This window comes from Monomorium pharaonis, chromosome 3, assembly GCF_013373865.1.
Source record: "Monomorium pharaonis isolate MP-MQ-018 chromosome 3, ASM1337386v2, whole genome shotgun sequence".
Taxonomy (NCBI): Eukaryota; Metazoa; Arthropoda; class Insecta; order Hymenoptera; family Formicidae; genus Monomorium; species Monomorium pharaonis.
Genome location: NC_050469.1, coordinates 12,729,427 through 12,745,191, shown reverse-complemented (window position 1 = coordinate 12,745,191; position 15,765 = coordinate 12,729,427). Strand labels below are relative to the sequence as shown.

General features: G+C 41.9%; 2 protein-coding genes across 2 annotated transcripts; both read left to right on the top strand.

Annotated features, from left to right (window-relative positions):
- Nucleotides 1–1,651: 1,651 nt before the first annotated feature.
- Nucleotides 1,652–4,569, top strand: LOC105835058. Its single transcript, XM_012678004.3, has 2 exons — nt 1,652–2,134; nt 3,976–4,569. The coding sequence occupies exons 1-2, from the start codon at nt 2,032–2,034 to the stop codon at nt 4,299–4,301; spliced, it is 429 nt and encodes a 142-aa protein (XP_012533458.2). The 5' UTR covers nt 1,652–2,031; the 3' UTR covers nt 4,302–4,569.
- Nucleotides 4,570–5,435: 866 nt separating this feature from the next.
- LOC105835057 (segmentation polarity homeobox protein engrailed) lies at nt 5,436–13,737 on the top strand. Its single transcript, XM_012678003.3, has 2 exons — nt 5,436–8,987; nt 12,307–13,737. Exons 1-2 carry the CDS (start codon nt 8,342–8,344, stop codon nt 12,651–12,653), a joined length of 993 nt encoding a protein of 330 aa, XP_012533457.1. The 5' UTR covers nt 5,436–8,341; the 3' UTR covers nt 12,654–13,737.
- Nucleotides 13,738–15,765: the final 2,028 nt, after the last annotated feature.

The window sequence follows — 15,765 nt, the reverse complement described above, 5'->3', positions numbered from 1 at the left end:
AGAGCAGCATGTTGAAAACACGCATGCCTGACTAGAGTATGTTGTACCTCCTTTATAAATTACTACCCTTCGGCGTATAAAACGATAAAGCATGATTAATGGCGGTATACTAGAACCTCATTGAATTTATGGTCGCATCGCTCGGCTGAGACAATCAATATATAGAACCAGGGTCTCGCGGAATTGAATTTACGCGTCTCTTCTGACCATTGACGACATATGCGCGAGCGTGTAGATAAGTGACATACTTAGAGTCGTAAGAAAGAAAACTTTAATGGCAAACGTATAGCTTCAGAAAGTGCAGGACGAAATTAATAGAACAGTATCTAAAAGTTTTATAGCACATAACAATTAAGTCTTATATCATAATTGAAATACCACTTTGCCAATCGGTTTGGCACACTGAGAAAGTAAACAATTCACTTTGATAAGACCAACAAAAGGATTACAGTATCGTGATAGAAACATAAGTGAGAAAAATTATTGTAAATTTCATTGAATAACAATGGATTCCTCTCAGCGTTCGGGGTCCTAAACGATCTAATTTAAAATGCCTGTCGGAAGATTCTCCACTTCGACAGTGAGGGACCATCGTCGTTTTTTGTTTTTTTTGTTCGCCGACAGTTTTTAGCCGATACGATATCATTAGGCGTTCCGCAAGCTCCGGCATCTCCGCGCGGCCGAATATGGCGCTATACGGTTGGGATCCTCTCTCTGGTCCGGTGAACAATGTCCGAGGTAACTCGAAGGTAACGACCACGATCGTTCGACCACGTAAGCTGGGCAACGGGTTAAGTAGAGGAGACGGCCGCTCGCGTATCCCCTTCCCGGCAAAAACCGCGTTGGTCGAGGAGTGCGCGGCCAACCGGGCGGAGATGCGTCCCGCGTCTCGCGTGTGTATGCGTGCGCGATGCAAGCCGGGATGTACGACTTACATCTATTTTCCGTGACGTTCCGTCCGTGTACGCGACGGACGAAGGTTTACGGCGCGCGTACGGGGGATTGCGCATCCTTGTAGCAAATGAATTCGTAAAGCAGCCCCCCGCGCGCAACCGGAGAGATACACGGGTATTAAATGGGACGTTAATTTTTCAGCGCGTCCCTTCTCCGTCGCGAAAACTGGCAACTACTGTCCGCGCGCGAGACAAGTTACATTATTCGGCGAAGTTTATTTCCGTATGAACGACCGTGCCGTTTAAGTTAAGTCAATTACGGCGTCCCCGTAGTGGAGAAACCACCTGGTTCCCTTAAATTGTTACGTGATGTACGGTAAGATGGTAAAACCGTGGTACGTCGGTGCCGGCGAACTCTTCAATTTAGCCCCCGTAATCTCGCCGTGACGGAAGCGTCATGGTAATCGCGGGTATTGTCGTTTCCCTCGGACGTTCACGGGGCACTCTCGATGCACACCCGAGGATGATGAAGCACGGAACCGATGGCTGGCGCGGGAGGGGGGGGGGCTGCTTTTACGGGGGAGCGGTCGGCGGGGACAGTTTCCGCGGCGGTGAGGGTGAGGCTGAGGCGCAAGATGAACTCGCCTCGTTTATCACCTCCCCGCCGATAAATCAGTATACGCGCGGAATGCTTTGCGGTTCCCCATCGTGTTAGAACGGTTCATAAGCAGCGGGGGCTTCCCTGGGGTGCGGTTATCTTCGCATGTACCGGGTGTGCATTATCTCAACCGGCCCCTCTCGCGCGCGCGCTGCCGTATCAAACGGCGCGCGCGCGCCCCGCGTCCGCGCGAAACGCCGCCGTCGAAAGCATTATCGAGGGTGGAACAACGGGCGAGAGTGGGTGTGGTCCTGGTGTGTTTATAAACTGGATTAAGGGGAATCAACAGCCCGACGTTCCGTTCCGCTGCGCCATTTATTCAGTGCACACGCTCGTCCGACACCCCGGCGCGGCCCGTCGGACGCTCGCTCGTTCGCCCGATCATTCCGATTGATCACGTATTTAGCTCGAAAGTATACCACTTGCGTGTGGTCCCATTATTGAGGATCGTGCTGTCCGGCGTAATGGTTTACTGTGAGAATGTATACGCACGAGAGGGATGCAATCGGCGCTGGAAGGTTACCAGTTAGAATCGTTGATTCAATTTGGTTCTTATCGAGTAATCTTCGTTTATTGTTGAACAGTGAGTAAAATTACAGGTTCTTGTGTTCAAACATTTTTATAAGTGTGCAATTATTTATTAGCATCGGATTAGAGACTAAAGGATTTGGAATAACGTAGAGTAGATAATAGAGAACATCACAAGCTTCTCTTAAACATACTTTTCAACGCGCCATCTATGTAAGGCACATGGCCAACTAAATTAAATTCTTTTTGTATCGGGTACACCAGTCCTTTAACAGCAAAACTGTATATTTTTACTCAGCATTTAGCAGTTAAAGTTTCACAACGGAGAATAGGCACACGTGCGTGTTCCGACCCGGCTTTGCCACAACAACCGTTGTAAAAGTTCAAATTCACAAACCACAGACGAAGGGGATGAGAAACAGCTCTGCGCAATATTCTTTCTCGCGCGCGCATGATTACGCGTAGGATTCTGCGTTGCTCCAGAAAATATTGTTCAGCTTCGAAAAAAGTGTACGGTGGACGAAGTCGCGTCGGAAAGAGAGAAGAGGGGAGCTACGGAGGTTAGAGTCCCTCGGTCGCGGCTGCACGCGAAGTTGCATGCGAGCCTCTCCCTCCCCCTGTGGGCGGGTGCTCGCGCCTGATCCCGCCCACCGTTTCCCCTCTAACGGTCGAACAGTGGGGCACCCGTCGTGCCCATTGGCCGCGGACCGGTTCACGAGGTCGTACCCGCATTAATTATTCTAAATAAGTCGTCGCCCCTGCGGCGGCTGATTATAGAGTTTGCAGTGCCATAAATAGAACCCGTTTACAAATCGCGCTCAGGGAATAATGATCGCCGCGCGCTAGAGACCCGCGCGTCTCGTTGCTCGCTTTTGGGGTGAGGGGACTCGCGAGACGAAAAACCCAATCAATCCCTGACGTCCCAGAGCGGCGATTGGTTTCGCCGTAGGCGTTTTCTCTCTTCGAAAGACTTCACGGACCCGCTTGCGGCGCCGCGCGCGCGTTCTAACGAGGGGAATAAGGTTTGCATTTCGGTGATTTGCCTCTATTTCAATGCACATAACAAGCGATGGACCAGTGGCTCAAATAGGAGCGCTTGTAGTAATCTACGTTTAAATCGTTGATGACGTAGCCAATTTGGTCTTGTGAATTGTAATTTGTGACTGATATATGGTGTAATAAGGTTGGAAGACTTCTCAGTAGTCACTATATTTATGCCACTTTATAAAATCAACTTAATAAAATCACGCCGACTAACAAGGTATAAAATATAATTTATTTTATACATAAAAAATTTTTTAATTATTTTTTACAACGTCCTCTCTCTCTCTTTCTCTCTCTTTCTATTAAGAATAAAAAGTAAAATAAATTAATATAAAAAAACATCAATCTTTATCAAATCTCTCTTTATAAAATTAATAAAACAACATAAAGCACATTTATATGGTTGCATCCTGTTGTATGTCTCTCTAATCATATTCTTCATTATTAATCAAATTACTGATAGATAATTAAGCACTATATTTCTTTCATTATTTATTGAACTAATGATTTCATCGAAGTTTTCTTCATCAATAAATTTAATAAAGACACAGTCTAAAGTAAAAGAGAAGTTATTCAATAGCATCTGGTAAGCTCGTACAATCAGTCGACCTTTTGCTTTTGTCCGATAATCACATATGGAAATTCTCGAAGTCTAACCCGGCCTGGCTAGACCTTATTGATAGATGGACATGTTGCAGTTATTTATGGTTGCTATCTTTATTATTGTTTCTACACAAGGCGATCTTGTGGCTAATGATCGCCCTGCGGCTTACGTGGCAGCTGGTGTCCCTGTAGGTGTGGCCATTAATAAAACCGTCGACCGTAACGACAATCTTATGCATTTCTTCGTAGACTTTGCGACGAGGGAAACAAAGGAGCCTCGCCTTCTGTCGGGTCGGAGAAACCGAGAGTCGACAGAAGCCGAGCAGCGACAGTTATCGACGAGGATACGAAGGGCGCACGTCCGCGCGGCAGAGAGGTATCTGCCGTTCGAAGTTGGTTGTCGCGTTCATCACAGGGAATTGTATATTCTCTTTCTTGGAATTTTGGGTCTTTACGCGAAAAATGAGAGACGTAAAACGAGCGAGGTGGAACAATTCGCCGACATTATAGACTACATTGTGGCGACTGAGGACGCCGGTTCTCGAGATGAGTATAAAAGATACACCTCGGGGTAGCCACGTCAGTTGTTGTAGCGGCGCGGACGATAATCACAGAGAATTGCGGTACCTTCCCTTTTACCCTGTTCATTGCTTAAAAAGAAATTTATTTTATTTTCAGCTCTAAGCGTACCATAATGCAATAAAGTCCGATATGATGGAAATAACCGCATATTCGAGTTTGACAGGTACGCGAAAAAAAAAAGAAAATTAGTAATAAACATTAATTAAAATAAATAATAAATATGTAAATAAATATAAAAATATATAAAAATATATTTATGGATATACCTTTTAATTTCACATTCGATTTCCACATTTTCGTGTTTGCGTAATAAAAAAAAAAACGTAAGTGCAATTATATTTTACCTATTGACAAAATTTGGCATTTATTTTAAGTTATGTTTTATGATTTATTGCTTCGTTATGTTGACTGACGAGTGATTTAATTATTGCAAAATTATCGGATGATCAGCAGCAGACGTAATTAAATAAGATGAGAGATATGTTAATGAAAGAAGGTATAAATAGCGTCATTAACCAGCGGAATCAGTGGCTGGTAAATTGTAGTGTATTATTCGAAGGCCATCGATGTATGGACAATAATTGGCGTAAAAAATGAGTATTCCATAATTTATGATGACGTTCTACCTAAGGCAAAGTCAGGTGAACGATGATCAACTGATCGCTGATAAAAATGTTGATTTGTCGAGTATACATATAACTTTTTTTTTTTGAAAGCTTACTTCAGTGCATCACGTTAATTACACGCTTACTCCTTGCTACATATTATTCTATCAAATAGCGTTAATGAGCTTATTAACTCAGGACACTTGGCAAAACAGTTAGTTAAAGTTCATTACTTTGCAGGCGCCTTGTGAATTTCTTAAATGATGCATACCTTGTTAAATCATCGCAGAAGTCGCATTAGTTAGCGATCTTTTTACAGAAAAAGTCGTAAAAATATGCATCTGATATGGCAGTCCATGAAAAGAGAACATTTTTTACATTTTATCTGATATGCTGAGGTACATATAAGTTGCTTGTATATCGGATAAGAGTATTTTCCATTTAAATTTCATATCTAATAAAAATAAATATTTTTTCTAATATTTTCTCTATATTTTTTTTCTCTCTAGGCTACTAAATATTTCTAAATTTATCGCTTATTGTTTTTTTTTTCCTTCAGATATGTGCAGAGTTTTATTGAATTTGCAGATTGATCGCGTCTCTTGGATATAATTTTCAATTTTACGTTGTCGCGTTGATCAGGCGTGTTCTTCTAGGCGTGAACGGCAGGTCGAGTGTCTCCGCCAATTACCATGCGAAACACTTGACTTATCGCGTGCGACCTTTACATCACGAGGCGGATTTCTTTACGAGCTTTAATTGCAACCGTTTTAATGACGAGTCTTTATACATCTCGCGTGTTTCTAATGCGTAGACCCGCTGCTTTCATGTCAGGATCGAATAACACTTCAAACGGAGGAAGAGTATCTCATAAGTGATTAGACGTTAAAGAGTTAATGACCGTAATTTTGTTCCGTTGATTAACAGACGAGAGTATCGTCGTTGTTGTTTCATGTAATAATCGCCATGTAGCAAGAAAAAAGAACACAGCTTGACGAACAGAAAGTATCCGAGACGCCGATTCAGTCTAGTTTCTGATAAATCGCACAGCATGTATAAGAGAATAGAATTACAACGATCTCGGAAAACATTGTCAGATGGTAGATAATGCCACTTGTTTTACATTTGTCGCGCGTTAAGAGTTTCCCATTTTTAGACAAATATATTAAGCAGGTATATTTTCAAACTCTGACGTATTTTGATAAAGTATTGTAAAGGTGCTCTTTAAAATTTTAAATATTCAAATGCGATGCGTGTTAAGATTTACGAAGCAGAACTGATTACGGAAGGTACATTACACGGTAGTTGCATCGTAAAGTGCCAAACAAAGGCTTGACTACGCTGTTCCTCTCTTTCCAATTGTCCCGCTGAACCGTCAGTATGATTAAGCGATCTAGGAATAAGTTACACTGAGATATATAGATATAGAGGTTAAAAACTGTACAACATACATATGAATGTAGAGTGGGGAGAGAAAGAGAGAGAGAGAGAGAGAGAGAGAGAGAGAGAGAGAGAGAGAGAGAGAAACATTGGAAAAGGAACAAAGAGGGGAATGGCATCTGTCATAGGGTAGGTAATACATTTGTTCGTTAACCGTCGCAAAGCCGTCGGAGCCAGAAAAAAAGGAGAGTAGCGGATCATGGCGCTGATGGTGTTCGTGCAAATTTTTGTATGAAGCGATTCCGACGCGCGACGATAAAATCCACGTCTCATTGGGTTGAAAAGGGAAGAGTCGAGAGAGAAAAAAGGAGAGCACTCTTTGGCTTAAAGAAACGAATTAGTCGGCTTCAACCTGATCGAGTCGACAACATAACCATGGTGGGGAGGAACAAAAGTATGGAGTAGTGGGTAGAACACAGTGGGAGGGATGGTAGGGTGGGCGTGGTATTGTAGGGGAGGGGCGAGGACATGGGCGAGACCTGGGAATGAAACTTGTGGTGGGGAAAACTCAAATGGGGGCGGAGAGAAGTAGGTATTCTCGTTATTGTTTGCAGTGGCGCGAATATTTGTATATATTCCCAATATGCACAATGTTAAATGAACTATAAATCTCTGCAAACAAAATTTCGTAAACGGTATTTTACAACAGCTATTTATCTGTCTATTCTTGTAATAATTTCTTAAACAGAAGTTGATATTGATCTAAGAAAAATTTTATTTAAAACGTTTTTATTTGTATACATTTATACATTTATGTATATTTTTATATTAACATAATGACGTCGATCTAATATAATAATATATCTAATATAATAATAAAATTCTGTATAACAAAATTGACAACATTTTTCAGTATCATGTTATATTAAAAGTTAAAAAGTATTTTTTTTCTCTTTGTTTATTCTTAATATAGACATTTTTATAGTGTTCAAATTAAACTGTACAGTATGTTATATAAGTAAAACACAAATCAGTTTCCTAATAATTGACTTATTCGGTTAAATGTAATTTACTCAAATATAGTAAATGAAATGTTTGAACTGTGTCACTGCACAAGTTTAATTTTTTCACCTATTAATTGACTGGTTATGGCAAAAGTGTAGAATTAAAGAGAGAAACGAATCTCGTTGTGAAATTGGGAGTCTGGAGGTAGGTATGTTTGTAACATTGATCCGTAGGAAATTCGTGAGCGCAGTCCCCTACTACCCGTACTACAGGCGGTGGGGATGACGACAGGCGGAAGGGAGTACGGCACACCTTACGCCAGTGGGCGGAGCGTTTGACCGAAGAGTTAATAGAGATACAATCGAGGGTGTCTAGTGCACTGCACTCCGGACTGCGGCGTAGGAGGAGTGAAGGGACAGGGGTGAGGAGGGACAGGCGGTAAGTAGGGACCCCAGGTCCCCTAGTTTAGACATCACTGAGCGACGGATGGACAGCCAGTCAGACCCGTCACAGCACTCGTTGGAGTACTCGGAAATCTCGGGAAAAGCCGATAGGAGTCCTCGGCTTGGACCGGCTCCAAAGACGAGCCGATAATTAACACGCCGGGAATCAAACTATATTCGACGTATTAATATTTCTAAGAACTTCAACGTGATCCCCTTTACAACGACACGGCACGTGCAAAATTTTTATAATGGATTCGACAATTTTGAAGAATTGATTGAACAGTGAATCACAAGAATCACAGTGCAATCACGAAGGGATCCGTGGTAGCCTTGGAGGAATGCAGCGCGTGGACAATATGCCTCGTCGCGATCATTGGTGACACGTGAACAGTGTATACGAGAGATTTTCGAAATTAACAATACAGTTGCATCAAGTGACAACGGTGGAATTTTATTCAATGCGACAGGGCGAACATTGACAGCAGTGAATAATGAAAACATGCGTTTTCTTCTAATATTGTCCTAACGATATAGTGTCGCTATTGACTTTTTATTTTCTTTTATCGGACAAATTTCGATATATGTATATGTATTAAAATGAGCGTAGCACTTGTGACTATGGATACTATGTACGGTCTGCGACTAGGAGTCACCAGCCACCAGCCCCATCATCATTATCGTCATCCTGTGCTGTCGCCGGAGAGCCACGTAGTGCCGCCTGAGGATCGTCAGCCTGCCCATCAGCCGGCTACCGAGACACCGTTACGTTTCAGCGTCCTCAACATCCTCAGGCCGGATTTCGGTCGCCAGGCTATTCTTACGACGAAACAATCCGTTTCTCCTATATCGTTGCAATTACCGCGCAGTCCGCTCCCCCTTCCACGTGACCTCAGTCTATCGTCCGCCCGATTGTCACCGCAGTCGGTCCACAAAGAAAAGGACAGCTTCCCGTCTCACAATGGGCTCACGTCACCTTTGCACAGGCAAAACGGGCTGAGCAGAAGCGGCAGTCTTGAAAGCCTCGCGTCCAGCAGGAGCTCAGTTACTAGTAGCACGGTCACCGGCTCGTCCTCCTTATGTTCTACGTCGTCCACGATTGGCGGTGATTCTCTAAGCGGCGACAACGCATCTGGCGGCGTTACCGGTAGCACGTCGTCAAGTCAGAAAAATAGCACGAACGGCCAGAGCCAGTTGTGGCCCGCGTGGGTCTACTGTACCAGATATTCAGACAGACCGTCCTCAGGTAATTTCGAAAGACCTTCTTTTACATCTTTGTTAATATTTATTGGCAATAAATTTAGTGGTAATATTTCATAAGGAGGCGACATAATTGCCACGGACCAAAAATGGTCGATGTATCAAAATTACATCTTATTTTAATAATATTAGAGAAATAATTTATTTTAATTTTTGATTTTTTTCTTTCTTCGTAACGTGTCGCCTCATCGCGGGTATTAACTTCGCGCTTGGTTATTGAACTGGTACGTTCTAACGATGCTTAAAAAGCAAACAAGTTAGAAATTCATCAGATTTTCCGTGCGCGTGGTACGTGACTTGCGTTTAGCTTTGCGCATGCAAGAAGAAACTTGCGTGGTAGCAACGTCGGAAATGTCTATCAAGATGTTTTGTTCACTTATGCGCCTCATAATGCGCTCCAGTTACAAAATCACGATCGGCCGCTAATTAAAATCCCTACCGAAACGTTTGAAAAATTATGCGGCATGAAGATAAGTAGAAAATCCTTTCACGAGGCAAAACACGTGGCTTTCGTCCGGCGGCTTATCGCGAAGCTTTGTACCTGGAAGTCACGGATCGAGGAAAAAGCCGCTCCGCGTTCCCCCGGCGCGATTAGCGGGAGCTTAAGTATAATCGCTGCTTTTTACATATGTATAATCGCGATCCCTTCGCATGAATTATACTTTCTTAATTTAGCGACTCTATTCGTTTTTGACAAAAAATGAAGAGAGAGAGAGAGAGAGAGAGAGAGACGACGAAATAGACGCGAAAGCGCATGCACGAATGCGGCGCATGGAGAACGCGATGAATACCCTAATGGTACGAGTGCACGAGAGACGAACGGATCGCGATCATAAACCGTCGCGATCGCGCATCGATGAACTTATTTAAATGATTAATCGCTCGCGCGAACTCCGCGCCAACGGCGTCCAACTCGTGCGGACGCGAGTCGTCATTATCCGCGACGCCTCGTCGACAAATTGCAGCCGATCTCTGCCTCGCGAGAGTATCTAATTACGCGCGCTCGCGTTAGATAACAGTTCGCTCACACAAATAAATTATGTGATGGGAAACATACGGGGGAGGGAGAGAGGGGGGGGGAGGGTGGGCTAATGTCTATCCCGCCGCTCGATATTACCGCAATAAGTTATTACACTCCGCGCAACTTCGTACGAAAGGATACATCGCTACGTCTAATTGTACGTATAGCTAGGCGAAGCTAACGTACGGCCCGATGCCACCTGCCATCGTTCGCAGAGCTTAATTGTGCAGAACCTACATTCTGCGAGCTACATTCTGCAATCACTGCCCCACATATGACGCCGCCTTCTCTGTCGCGTCGTCTTTTTTTTCCCCCGTGCGCCTCTACGTTTATCCCTCTTTCTCCATCGGGTGAATGCCCATCGGCCTGTCCTCCACTCGGGGTGGTCCGTGAGTTTCGACCCGATAATCTAGTTGTTAATTGTCGAGGATCGCCCACTTATCTTTCGCGAGCCTCTTCATCGTCGTGCATTAACCTTTAAGTGTGGTTTCGTGTAACGTTTTGTACCATTTACTGATATGTAGAAAGAGAGAGAGAGAGAGAGAGAGAGAGAGAGAGAGAGAGAGAGAGAGAGAGAGAGAGAGAAACAAAAAAGAATAAAAATGTTTAATATACTTCCGCAACTTTATTAAATTTTCAAAAAGTATTTTATGATAGATAACAAAATTAACGCAATCATAAATTAAACAATTCACTATTACTCTTTGTTTTTTTCTCTTATTTTCTTATGAGTACTTAGTGTATCACGCGCTGTTTGTCATCTCGAGTTTCTCGATTGCGTTGATCTCAGAGAAGGTTTCTCGAATCTCTGTGAAAACCTACCTGACTCTAATTATCACGGTCTTACGTCACAGCATTAAGACTCGCTTTGTTTGCCTTCGAATGTGAAATTGCACTTGCTCCGCGTGCGATATTTTCGCGGACCCTTGATGCAATCGCATTCATCGTTTCTCATATTAATGCATTTAGTATGCCTAATAATTTTTTTTCGTACGGATTGTAAGAAACGTTTTACGTAACTCTACGAATTCATTCCTAATCTCAGACTCTTTTCGCACCTCCCGCTGCGTTTCTGTCGCGCCGCAAACAGCGGGGGGGGTCCCCGTTTGAATGAGGAATTTCTTGGAAATACGTGCGGGCGGAGCAGTATTTATTATTAATAACAAAGAGACCAAAGGAGACCATTGAAAATCTATAAATTAGAAATTATCATATATATGGTCGTTCAATGATGGGATTCCCCATTCATTATTTATGATTGAAACTGAAGCGATGATCGTGGCGAGAAGCTTTACGGGTTGCGTTTCCAGCCGGTGGTGACGAAATTAATGTTTGGTATTTTTGAAGCGACAATAATGCCGACAGTTAACGATCGGTATGTGGAAAAAAAAAGCGATCGGATATCCTTTTTTTAAAATTACCAAGTGTCGGAATACACGACTCCTTTCAGAGGTAATAATAATGCCGCGACAATTATGTGTGCTTAACGTACAACTATCGCTAGTAATTGCGTCCCGTCGTGGAGATATATTTTAAGCTACAAACAGCTGAAACGATCGGTTAACGGGTTCGCCCCCGAACCGATAATAACAACATCGGCGATAGCGCGCGCGGAGGCACGCGGATGTATCCCCGGCTCCGAACATCGTTATGCGTTATCAATGCAGTTAAATAAAAATCGAGAGCGTGTAATGCTAATGCCCGGGGATTCTCCCGGCGATGAAACGCTACCTTCGGCACGGCGGGGCGAGCGAGGACCGGAGGGGCACACTCGTTATCGCGTTTAAAAGCATGCCCCGCGAAATTCCGATCGTTAACGTGAGAGAGGACGCATACACGCACACGTATATACGTGCGCACGACTCGATCCTTGACTTTTCAATAATGTAACCGTATCACATTAAGTCGTACGGAGAATATAAACGGTAGACCTTAGCGGGAGAATAGTCGCGTAATACTGCAGTTCCCCATACGAGCGCAAGTGTAATTTCAGATACGCCGTGGTTAGACGAACTATTTCCGCCTTTGTTGGATTCCAAAGCGGTTGTTCAGATATAGTTATCCTCCTTCCTCTCTCTCTCTCTCCTCTCCCGAGCGGATCCTCTTCCTACGAGGCGAGCGAGCGCGTTCTCTCGTCGTCGCGAAAACGCTGAATCACGGCGGTGTGTGGACAAATTGATGAGAACGCCCACTTTCCCCGCGATAATGCCGCCTGCCTCGCGAACTTCGGCTCACAAAAGTCGACACGGGAAGATTAATGCGTCGCTCCCTTTTGTCGTTTCAGGACCGCGCACGAGACGAGTGAAACGCTCGAACGGGGAGAAGCCCGGCCCGCCGGAAGAGAAGAGGCCCAGAACGGCCTTCAGCGCCGAACAGCTGAGCAGGCTGAAGCAGGAGTTCAACGAGAATCGGTATTTGACGGAAAAGAGGCGGCAGCAACTCTCGCGGGACCTGAATTTGAACGAGGCGCAGATCAAGATCTGGTTTCAGAACAAGCGGGCGAAGATAAAGAAGGCGAGCGGGCAGAAGAATCCGCTGGCCCTTCAGCTGATGGCGCAAGGCCTTTACAATCACTCCACCGTGCCGGTGGACGAGGACGGCGAGGAGATTGTGACCGGAAGGGATCATTGAGACTCGCATAAATTCAAATGGCAGCGACGAAACAGCAGAATTAGAGACTAGAGGATGACACGTGGCTATATAAAGCGCTCTTACAAGCCGTTGTCAACGTTGAACGCTGTCGACAAGAATAAAGCCGTCAAAAATATTATTTATGAAGAAAGTCCGAGTACATAATGATCACTATACGGATTGAGTAAAGACTGAGAAACGGAACACAAGGAGCAGAACTTATTATTATCGTAACGAGGAATGATATTCGCGTGACGATTTTATAACAGTGCAATTGAAAACTATTGAACGGATATTACGTAAATTAATATAGATAGTCGATAGATAAGATGTGTTTTTGTAAAGATTAGCGCCGAGAAATTTTTATAGAGTATCGTAGAAAATTATCTGGTTTCAATATTTCCGCGCTTAATTAAACTAGAATATCTGCAGAGTATTTGCCGAAGAATTTCAAGTAAACTAAATTATATTGTACTTTGTAAAAATATGCTAAAAGAATAATTTATCAGTAGTCATCTGCACTCGATATATTATATTCTCATGTAAAGTTGCGCGTTAGTTCCCATTTATTATCCATTGCCGTCCGTCGCAAAAGAAAAAGTATCTGTATATAACACATCTTAACATTTTCAAATTCAAATCTGGATGTTGTTTTGGTCACACGAAGAAAAACGTTTCTAATATGAGGACTGAAATTTAGATTGTATCTAGCAAGTACGTCGTTAATTCTGAGACTTACACTTATTAGCTTATATATAGCAAATAGAATTAGCTTCAGTTTAAGGATAAATTATTTATTTGTATATAATGTAAATATAATGATAATTTGTGTTCTTGTTTATATGTAAGATATAAACTAAAAGATACAATGGCGATTATTATACCACTGCGTAAAACAATTTCGCATTGTATATTCTTCATTCATATACAAGCCTAGATACATATGTTATACAGCTTAGATAGAAAGTACGTATAACGTATATATCCTAGTGTTTTCCGCAATAAGTGATTATAATATTCCATGTAATCTGCTTATACTTCGTCGCCAATTAAATCGAAGTAAAGAGAACATTTTACTCCTCAATATCTGCATTCTTTTCTACCCTTTTTTATCTCTCTCAGAACTTTTTAGTTTTAATAATTAAAGAAATAAATATTGATAAAAAGCTTAACAAAAACTTTACAAGTAGTAACTTTTACATTATAATATTATAAATTAGTAAAGTTTGAAAATAATGTAACGTAGACACGTAATAATAAGTTTTAATGAAAATTACTGATAAGCATTTTGCATTTTTCCTTTATGTCTTTGTCAAAAAATGTAAAATATAAAAAATACGTTCCAAAGAGTTAATAAATTAATTCAAAAATTAATGATGGAAACAACAAAGTATAAATTTATGTCACCTTGTGAAATTCTTTATATTTATATATTAGACATGTAACGATATAATTTAATTCGATTGTCAATTAAACCATTGACATAATTAGTAGTTTAATGCAGGAAATGTTTCAAGCACTATGATAAATTAATAATAAAATCGTAAAATAAGAAAAATGTATTTAGTTATGAGAATCAGGTTAATGATTAATTAGGATGTGGAACGCGGTCATTCAAAAAAAAAGACTTATTCCCATGTCATTTTTACTTACACGAAAGTAACAGGAATAATGATATAATGATTCAATCGTCAATTAAACGTCCAGCAATTACATCGCCGAGAGGCGCTTAGAAATACCGTCATGCTGCTGCGGTATAAGCACTCGAACTAAAATTATCCTCACGTTAATTAGTATCGTTACCATACCGGCGCGCGGCGTTCTCCACGCTATTCGTGCGAGCGCACGACAAAGTCACGTTTTTGGAAAGGCGTTCTGTTTCACCGGGAAAACTCTCAAAGTTCCCGTTTTCGGTGACGCCTCGCAGGATACTAATTGATCCTGAACTAACGAGCCGTTCGGTATCTCGAGCGCAGCCAGTGAGGTACTCAAGTGGAAGTCTGGCCAATGTGACATGTGATCTCCGTTACCGCTATTAATTTTGTTCTACTTTAGCGCGTTTGAAATTTATCGGTATGTTGCACATCCGGATTTGCAAGTTCAGGTATTAAGCGCGCCTTTTAAAGGTAAAATTAAATGCGCGTTTAATATATGTGTCAATTTAAAATTTTACTTTAAAAACTTAATAGATAAAATTTTTATAAAGGAATTAATGCTATTTAATATAATACCTTTTTTATTTTTAGTGAATTACATTAAAAAAGGGGGTCTCTTTGCATTAATTAATTTGGAAAGCAAGAAGATTTAAGTGCATCTTTTAAAAAATAATTAAAAAGCCTCGAGTTCTCCCTAGTGAAAATATAAATCGGAGCGTAAGTCGAATGTAAGGGAGAGTGATAGAAGCGTTAACGAAACTTCTGTGAAGCGTAACTTGAAACAAGAAGCGTTAAACGCCCCTTTTATATTTCATTGTTTCAATTTACGCTTCACAGAAGTTTCGTTAACGCTTCTATTACTCTCCCTTTATGTTCGACTTACGCTTCAATTTATATTTTCACCAGGGCTATTATAATAATGACAAATTCTGTTTGGCTTTAGCAAACGCACTCAATCATGGATATACGTACATGCAGTCTTGTTAATCAAATCTTTTTTTCTCAGTGTCACATAAAAAAATTTTGTTTGTCATTGATTGAAATAAGAGTTAATTATTGTACTATTAAGTAAGTACAGTACACCTTGATGTATAAATCTTACATTATTTCTTTTTCTTTTAATCAGAAAAAAATTTAGCTTTCCGTCAGTTTATTTTATTGAAAGAAGAAACGGCGAATGTTGGCTTTGAGATGTTTTTAACGGAATTCGATCGAGGATGACTGTAGGTACGTCAATATTCGAGCGTGTTCGCACGCGGATTTGCGGCGATCGACCCGAGATAAGCGAGATACGTGTGCACCTGTTAGACGATATTGCGTGCACACGTATGCGTTTAAGTGCTCACAGAGATCGGATTTACGAGCGCGTTTTTTTTCGGCATCGTGTAGCAAAGCTATCGGCAGTCGCGAAAGGATTACGATCGTTGAAAATGCGAGACGATATCGCACCCGTATAT